We start from the raw sequence: 8,521 nt of genomic DNA, 5'->3' as shown, positions 1-8,521 counted from the left end.
CTTGAAGGTCTTTTCCAACCTGGACCATTCCCTGATTCCGTGCTGTGGGATGGAATCAGGGGATCAGGGTTGCTGGGCACACCCTGGCACAAAGCCAGTGGCTGCTGCTGAGCAGAAGTTCATAAGTCACTGCATTTAAGTGCTGTCAGAGCAGGGTGAACCACTTAGGCCCAATTAAGTGCCTTAATGAAGCTTTCCCTGATGGGGTTTAAATTACCTGGAGCAGAGTGTGGAGCAGCAGAGCTGTGAGCCTCGTGGCTAATTGGATGGGGATTTGGGAATGATGGTGCTCCTCTGACTATCCCTGGATCCCTGGAAGTGTCCCAGTCCAGGCAGGATGGGGCTTGGAGCAGCCTGGGCTGGTGGAAGGTGTCCTTGCCCAAGGCAGGGGCTGGGACTGGGCAGGTTTTAATGTCCCTCCCAACCCAAACCATTCTATCAAACTAAATCTGTGGTGAAGATAATCAGGACAGACTTTTCCATGTGTGACATTGTGGGGGTTTGTCCCTGGAATGGCACATAACGATGGAAAACTGCTCAGGAGATTTTAAAACCAGGTTAAACGTGGGCCCTGTGTGCAGTGCATTGACTCCCCGAGGGGACCTCCTGCTTTCCTGAGCAGAAAACATCTGCTGCAGGGTTTCCAGGAGCACTCCTCTTATTTACATCTGAAAAACAGGAGGTTTGACTGAAAGAGCTCCTGAGCCAGAGTACTAATCCCCTGCTCTCATCCTGGGGGCTCAGGCTGGGCATTGCTGGAATGTTCTGCTCTCAAACCAGTGACACAAACAGTGTTGGGGGGGGGAGTTAATGCTGTCCTGCCCCTCTGCACCCCTGGGTGTTGCTGTGCCCTGCCTTGGCTCCCACAGCTCAGGGTTTCAGGCTGGTAAGTGCAGGGTGTTACCCTGGGCAGAGGGACATCAACCCACGAGGAGGGGCTGGGGGGGCCACACCGGGCTGGGGACCCCCAGGACCCCAGGGGGGTGGCACAGGGAGACTCCCTGGCAGGAGATGGTTTCCATACCGCCTGCCCAGCTCTAGGGACCACGGCTGGAATAAAAATCAGATTTTTAGGAAGCGCTTTAAGAAGCACCAGAGAAATTTTTCAAAGCCTGGGATAGTATGTTAATAAATAGGAGTTCTATCATATTATATAATTAATGTAATAATCAGTTATAACTCGAGGTAAGCTGCAGGTACAGAGCTCCTAAACCTGTGTCTGTACATTTATACAGCGTACAGATAAGTTAGAAATATATAATGGTAATGTTCCATATTATTTTAACCAGTGATTGCCTGGGAAAAGGAATACAAGAGGAATAAAAAGGAATACAAAATCAGTGCCCTGATCCTGCTCTGCAGGGCCCCCCACAAACACCAGCCGCAGGTGGGTGCAGGTGAGGTGTCCCCCCAGGCCCTCCTCCCCTCTCTCCCTGCTCTGGAGGGGTGTGGAGCTCACGGGAGGGGGTTTGGGCAGGGGGATGTTCTCGAGGGGCAGAGGGTTTGTTCCCCCAGGAGATGCCCCCCAACCCCCCGGGTGCCCAGGCGCGGGGGCTCTGATGGCAGCACAGCCGCTATCAATATTTCAGGGCGGCTTTGCTTTCAGGAAAGCAATCGCTCTGCAGTTTTTATGAGGTGGGCCGGGGTGTCCTTACCTGCCGGCAGATACAATCACCGCGCAGGCGAGATCCGATGGCGTTACCTGCCTAAGCGACACATTAGGGAACATCCACGCACACAATGGCCCGTGAGACGCCCAACAATGGCCCATTGAGACAGGGACAAATCACCAGCAGCTGCTTCAGTTTAATTTACCTTTCAGGTGACTGATACTGTTGTTCCTTCGGGAACAACAGAATGTTCCTGTGGTCAAGGGAATGATAAACACGGGATGCTGAGGAAGCACAATGTGCCTTTTGTACAGCTCTTTAAGAACTTCATTTCACTTCTGATAACCAACTTCCACGGGGAAGGACCTGAAGAATCTTCAGCTTGTGTACCCGTAAAATAAGAATGTACTGCTTCTCTGCTCAGGGTTGGTTTAAAGGCTTCTGGAGTTGCTGGAAACCTTTTCCTTTTTGGGAAAGGCTATGAAAGTCTAAGGACAAATGGGGAAACACAGTGGGAACGGGCACAGAACTAGGAAGTTTTTACAGCTCAAAGTTTGAGTCATTTTACTCGAGTTTTGCAAAACTTCCAGTGGGTGTTTTAGTGCCATCTCTGCTGAACAGTTTGGATACCACCAGCTCCTGCTGGAAACCATAGACCCGCAGAGCTCCCTTTTCCCCGATTCCATGAATCCTTCCACCCAGCCCCAGGAGACACGTGCAGGGCACAGGTGGGTGATTGCTCTGCTTGGGGTGATTACAAAGCTTTTGAGGGCAATGACTTTAAAATCCTGCCTGTCTAAGAGGGGTTTTTCCTCTTTGCCGGCTCTCTCCCAAAGTGGCTGCTGTGATTAGAGCTGTAATCTCTGTATCAGCTTTTACATTTCAGACCGGGGAGGGGAATTAATGCAACTCCAGTGTCTGCCTCTTCATACATTTTCCCCAACACCGTTTGCTCAGGATCAGCCTTAACTTCGTTCTCATCCTAAAGGTGACCAACTCGCCAAATTTCTACAAATCCCTTGGAGAATGGAAGTTCCTGCTGGACGTGGCGACCGAGGAGGTGGAGGAGGAGGAGGAGCAGGAGGGCTGGAGCGGCCGGGCCAGGGCTGGGGACGCTGACAGGGATGCTCCAAGGCCGCGGCCGGCAGGGACGGCGCTGCAATTTGCTGGGGTGAGCCCACGTGGCCGCGGGTTTGCCGTCAAGGTGACACGTGCGGCTTCCCCTCCGATGTTTGCGGAGCGGGACGGGCGTTCCGGTGCCCTCCACCCAGAGCCCTGGCGTGCCCAAGCCCAGCCGGGGCGATGTTTTTAAGGAGCGTCCTCCTCCCTGGCTGCGGGGCCGCTGGCACGCGGGAGCCGCTGCAGATGTTTCCATGAGAAGGTCGCAGCTCTTCTTTCTGGTTAAGCCCCGCGGACACGTCTCTAATTACAGCTTTGTGGCCGGCGTGAGGTTATAGGGGGAGGAAAGTGCGCGCTGGAATCAGTTTGAATGATTTGAGGGCAGCGACTCTGCGCCTTCGCACCGAGCAGGAGGCGAAATGCTGGCGGCACGCACCGGGACCGTGGGGGGCAAGAGCGCCGACGAGTCCCTGAAGCTGAGGAAGCAGTCGGTGCTCTCCGTGAGCAGCAGGGACAGAGCCCTGAAGAGCTCCTCGGACAGCGGGAAGGAGGGCCGGGCGCGGCCCGGGCAGCCCCAGCAGCGAGCCCGGCGCCTGGCGCTGCTGCGGGAGCTGGAGATGAACTGGTACCTGCGCGTGTGCGAGCTGTCCCACGAGTACACCATCGCCTACACCACCGGCATGCCACACAGGTATGTACCCACGGCTCTGCCACGGGAATGGGGCTGCGGGCACGGTAATAATAATAACAATAGCAGTAACAACGATGATGAGAACAGCAACCGTGAAAATAACCACAGTAGAAAGGTCTTTGGCTTTGCGAGCCTCATTTTTCTGATTATTCATGTTTTTTCCCCCTGCACCTCGGTGGGTGTGTGTTACAGAGCTGAGAATCCTGTAAACTTGTTTCTTGGCTTCCTAACTTCTTCCTAACAAGCTGCCGGTGGCTGTTCGGCCCCGTTTCTCACGAGCTGTTTTGTCCGAGTGGTTGTAGTTCTGTTGGAATAGAGCTGGAAAGTTGCTGCTGTGGAGCAGGGACCGTGCGGGTGACAGGAGGGTCCTGCTTTCCCCTGTCCCTGGCGGGCAGAGGGGATGGCTCAGCCTGGGAACGAGCCGCCCAGGAGAGGGAACCTGCAGCTGCTGCATCTCTCATCCCATCCGTCTTAAATGTCGCAGCCTCCAGAATCTGATCTTGCTCCTTTAAAAAAATATAAGGGGATCTTGGTATTAGTGGAAATTAGACGTGCGACTCCCTAATCTCCTGTGCGGGGTCAGACCCTCGGTGAAATCGGAGCCCAGGCAGAGCTGCCCGGGGGTGCTGCTGCCCCAGGCCCAGGAGCAGAACTTCAGGGCACTGCAGGGGACTGGCAGAGGGAGGATGGGGGTTTCAGTCACCCCAGGGGACAGGGCCACTGCCCAGAGGGGGTTCAGCCTTTTGCCCAGACACAAATACATCGACAGCAGCCTGCTTTCCACTGAGAACCGGTTGAGAGCTTCCCTAATCCCAGGCAGGATGAGCTCAAGTGCCCAGCACAAACCGAGCTCTTGCAGATGTGCTTGGATTAGAAATTATTTAGAATGTCGTTAGAACAAAAATTAGGAGCAGGACAACTGAAAGGAAAACAAAGTGAAACCGAGGTGGAGCAGGTGGTTTAGTGCAGAAATGTCCACGAGCACCTGGAGAGAACCCGAGGGGTCTGTGGGCTGGCAGGGAGCAGACTCTGGGGTCCGGTGCCCATCTGCCCCACCAGCCCTGGGCACGCACCCGGGGGCTAGGACAGCAGCAGAAAAGCAAACTGCTGGTGAATAACTTCTGGGAGAACTAAGTTTCTAAAGATGCTGACCCCCACAAACCCTGAAACTCCAAACCAGCAAAACTCCCATGTCCAAAAAAATTCCGAGGAGCTTGCTGAAGTATTTCTTTGCACCGGTTCACCTTGCATTGTAGATGGGCAGAGTGAGGGCTGGCAGGAGGTAGAAACGAAGGCAGAGATCACAGGGACAGCCTTGAGGAGGGAAACACGGTCCCTGTGAGGCAGGAACAGCCTCGGTACACCCTGCCCTCCCTGCAGCACCCTTGGGTTGCAAAGAGCAGGGCTTGAAAGCCTTCCCTGCACCCCAGCTTTGGGTCAGCACCATGGAAACAGCACCCCCATCTTCAGCAGTGTCAGGATCCCCTGGGGCTGGGGGGCCCAGGGGCAGCAGGGCAGGGGACACCCAGGTCCATCAGTGCCCTGATCTGACAGCTGCAGAGGAAGAGGAGCAGGGTAATCCCAGTGTCCCCACCAAACTCCCCTCTGTGACATTGAATTATAAGCTTTTAAAGTATATTCCGGGTTTGGGATCAGTCTTTCTTTATCTGCTTTGAAAGATTTAAGGATTAGTTGAGTTCATGATACATCCATCACTTGATTATTTAACTTATTTTTTCACTGTATTTGGGGATGAAATGCCAGCCCGAAAATGGGTTGAGTTTTTAAATAGAAGAGCTCAGAGATCTCCCTCAGTGGTGTGTATCAGACCTTGGCAGGATTGTTTGCTGTGGCCAGAAAAGGTCAGTGTGGTCCTTCTGGGTGTTCCCTTGTCCAGCAGGGATGAACACCCTGAAAACCATCCCTGGAAGTGTCCAAGGCCAGGTTGGACGGGGCTTGGAGTAACCTGGTGTAGTGGGTGCCATGGCAGGGGAGTTTGGAATAAGATGGTCTTTAAGGGTCCTTCTAACTCAAACTATTCTATGATTCTATCAACCAGAAACTTCTTTTGCTATTTATCAGCGGTGAAGTAACTGATAAAATTATAATTTTGTTTGTATTAATTATCAAAGCCCTGGGAGGCTACAGAGGTTCCCAGACGAGGTAACTCCAGCAGTGCACTACGAGAAAACAAAATGTTCTGATGACTGGCAGAAGAGATGCCTGCAGTGTTCATCTGGCCAGCCCAGGGCCTGAAATACACCCTGTGAGAGTATTTGGTTTATGTTTATTGGCCTTGGATTGAATCCCAAGCAAATATTTCTCATTATCTAAATATAAGACCTGGGAAACGGGGTCAGTGCTGTATTCCCACTGGCAGCCCTTATCCCTTGGAGTGCTGGGCCGCGAGAGGTCTCAGCAGATGAACGAGATCGCTGATCTTGGCCATAATCCACGCGGGGGCATCCACTAAAACGGGCCAGTTGCAATAATATAAACAATGCCCGGCAGGCAGAGAGGCTGCCCCGAGCCATGAGCCCCTGAGGGTGCACAGACACACGGACACACAGACACACGGACACACAGACACACAGCCCCACAGACACACAGACACACGGACACACAGCCCCTGAGGGTGCACAGACACACGGACACACAGACACACAGCCCCACGGACACAGAGACACACGGACACCCAGCCCGTCCCCAGGTGCCCACACGATGCACCTGTACAAGCCGGCCTGCCCCGAGATGCCCCCGCCCCGGCCGGGCGCGGCCAAGGCGGCCGAGGTGTTGCCCAGGGCCCGGGCGGCCAGCGGGGCCCCTCGCCCACAGGGCCCGGCCGCGGGCTGGCCCCGGCCCCGCAGCCCCGGCAGCGAGAGGAAGGAGCTGGAGAGGTTCCTGCACCGGCACGGGCTGTCCCTGCAGGACACCACGCGGGCCAGGACCGGCATGAAGTACAGGTACCTGTGCGGGGCGGGCATGAGGGAGCCGGGCGGGCATGAGGGAGCCGGGCCCGCCCCCGGCCCCTCCTCCCGTCGGGAACGGGGCTTGGGAGGCTTTCGGAGCGCCACAGAACCGGGGGGACCGGGAGCGAAGCTAAATGAGTGCGACCTGTTCTGTTAAAGCTCTGAATTTGGTCTTTTTCTGCTAAAGTTAGTCGCAGAGTCCCGGACTGGTTTGGGTGGGAAGGGGCCTTTAAGTCCATCTGGTTCCGACCCGCTGCCACAGGCAGGGACACCTTCCAACAGCCCAGGTTGCCCGTCCAGCCTGGTCTTGGAGGCTCCCAGGGATGGGGAAAATCACACTGAGTTTTCCAGCTCGGGGTCTGAACCCTGAGACCCTCTGCCCTCCCCACAGAGCAAATGGACTGGAAGCCCAAGAGCCGGCATCTGGCTGGGCTCAGGATGCGAAACACGTGGCTTTTGTGTTAGAAGTGTCCAAGGGAGAGGGTCTTACCCAGACAGGGAGCTGGAACAGCCCAGGGAAAGAGGGTGTAGGCTGGGGATGGCGGGTGAGGAAGACACGGGTACGCTCAGCCCATCAGTTGTCGTCGTGTTTTGTTTCTGAAGAGGTTAATTTTAAAGGGGTGATGTTCCATGTGGAAAGTCTACATGTTCTCAGTGCTTCTAATAAAAGCAAATTTTCTTTGAAATGTTTGCTTTCCCAGAGAGGCTGATCTCTGACCATGGCCTGTCTGAGCCTAAAGCTGAATGTGCCCACTGTTTTTATGGAGTTCATAACTGATCAACTGGGGTTTTGGGGCCTGGGAAGTTCCCTCCCTTTAATGAGAAGTTCTCTTGCTCCTTCTGGTGATGCTGATGCCGCGTGGCAGCTGTGTTTGAAACGGTTGGTGTCAGTGCACACACGAAACCCGCCGTTTTTTGTGATTTCTCTCTAATTCTGCACTGTCTGTGGTGTTTTCCCATTGTTGCTCAGACACAGTTTAACCCTCGCTGTGCCCTCGCTCAGGAGCACAAGTGATGCTGTGGGCACACGGTGCTCCCGTGAAGTGTTTGTGATCTGAAATGTCCTCCACAGGAGATTATCCTGCCAAAGCCCCGGTGTGCAGACACCTCCTGGCATGGGGCTGGGCTGCCCCTGAGTCCAAATGGCATCACTCAGAACCTGACTGTGAGGTTCATCCCTACATTCTGCCGCACCAAAAATGTGCCCAGCCTGGGGCAGAAACCCTGCAAAGAGGTTGGGTAGAAAACTTCTGTAGGGTTGGATCCAAAACCTGCTGGAGATGGAGTTTGAAGCCGTAGGAAAATGTAATTAATGAGAGATTCTGGGACTGCTGAGCTGCAGGGTTGGCCTTGGGGGCTGAGGGCGGTGGCTGCAGGCTCGGCTTGAGCGGGGCTCTGTTCACACCCCTTCATCCACCTCTGCTTCCTGGCTTAATGAATGGAGTATTCCTCGTTCACCAGAGCCATTACTCACGGGGAAATAAAGCATGTGCTTAATTTCTGCTGAAGCTGATGGATTGGAGCATATGCTTCATTTGAGGTGTGGGCATTTTTCACAGCTGACAGAAGCAACCATAACAGATTGAGCTTCCCGTGGATCCAGGGGATGTATCCTGGGGAGAGGGGGCTCTGGGGAGGGCTCTGCTCCAGGCAGGGGGATGCTCCAGCAGCCACCATGTGCTGTCTCCATAGGTTATTTGCTCTTCTAGAAGTACAGGGGCCCTTCTAGTCTGATTGTGAGCTTGAAGATTTTCTTTTCTCTTTCTTGTTTTGCCTTCCAGATGTTTCCTCAGCTCTCCTTAGGTCCAGCCTAAAGACAGCACAATAAATCCCATTTTTTTGTTAAGATCTATTTAATTATGTGTGGAAAGTAATGGATTGTGAACAAGAAACACTTGCTAAATACTTGTAAGCTGGTTCATTTACAGGATGATTGGTTCCTCTTCCTTTCTTGGCCTTAGCCAACACAGCTTAGTGCAGCCTATTACAGAGGAACCCAAAGTGCAGCAGTGGATGAACTTGGCTCGTTTCTGATGACAGTAGCATTTCTCTGAGATGAAAAGCCATTTACAAAGCAAATTTGGTGTCCTGTTGTCCCCATGGGGTGTTCATTGCATGGCTTCCTTCCACAC

General features: G+C 53.9%; 1 protein-coding gene across 1 annotated transcript in view; it reads left to right on the top strand.

Annotated features, from left to right (window-relative positions):
• The first annotated feature begins 3,133 nt into the window (after positions 1-3,133).
• Positions 3,134-8,521, top strand: part of KCNAB1 (potassium voltage-gated channel subfamily A member regulatory beta subunit 1) — a 57,246-nt gene continuing 51,858 nt past the window's right edge. Inside the window, exon 1 of the mRNA XM_027894849.1 lies at positions 3,134-3,420. Coding sequence (XP_027750650.1) covers positions 3,149-3,420 — 272 coding nt within the window. The 5' untranslated portion in view covers positions 3,134-3,148. The remainder of the gene's footprint in view (positions 3,421-8,521) is intronic.

This window comes from Empidonax traillii, unplaced genomic scaffold (genome assembly GCF_003031625.1).
Source record: "Empidonax traillii isolate 1590-97213 ecotype Southwest subspecies unplaced genomic scaffold, ASM303162v1 scaffold444:size1099390, whole genome shotgun sequence".
NCBI classification, from domain to species: domain Eukaryota; kingdom Metazoa; phylum Chordata; class Aves; order Passeriformes; family Tyrannidae; genus Empidonax; species Empidonax traillii.
This window is presented reverse-complemented; position numbering and strand designations above follow the sequence as displayed.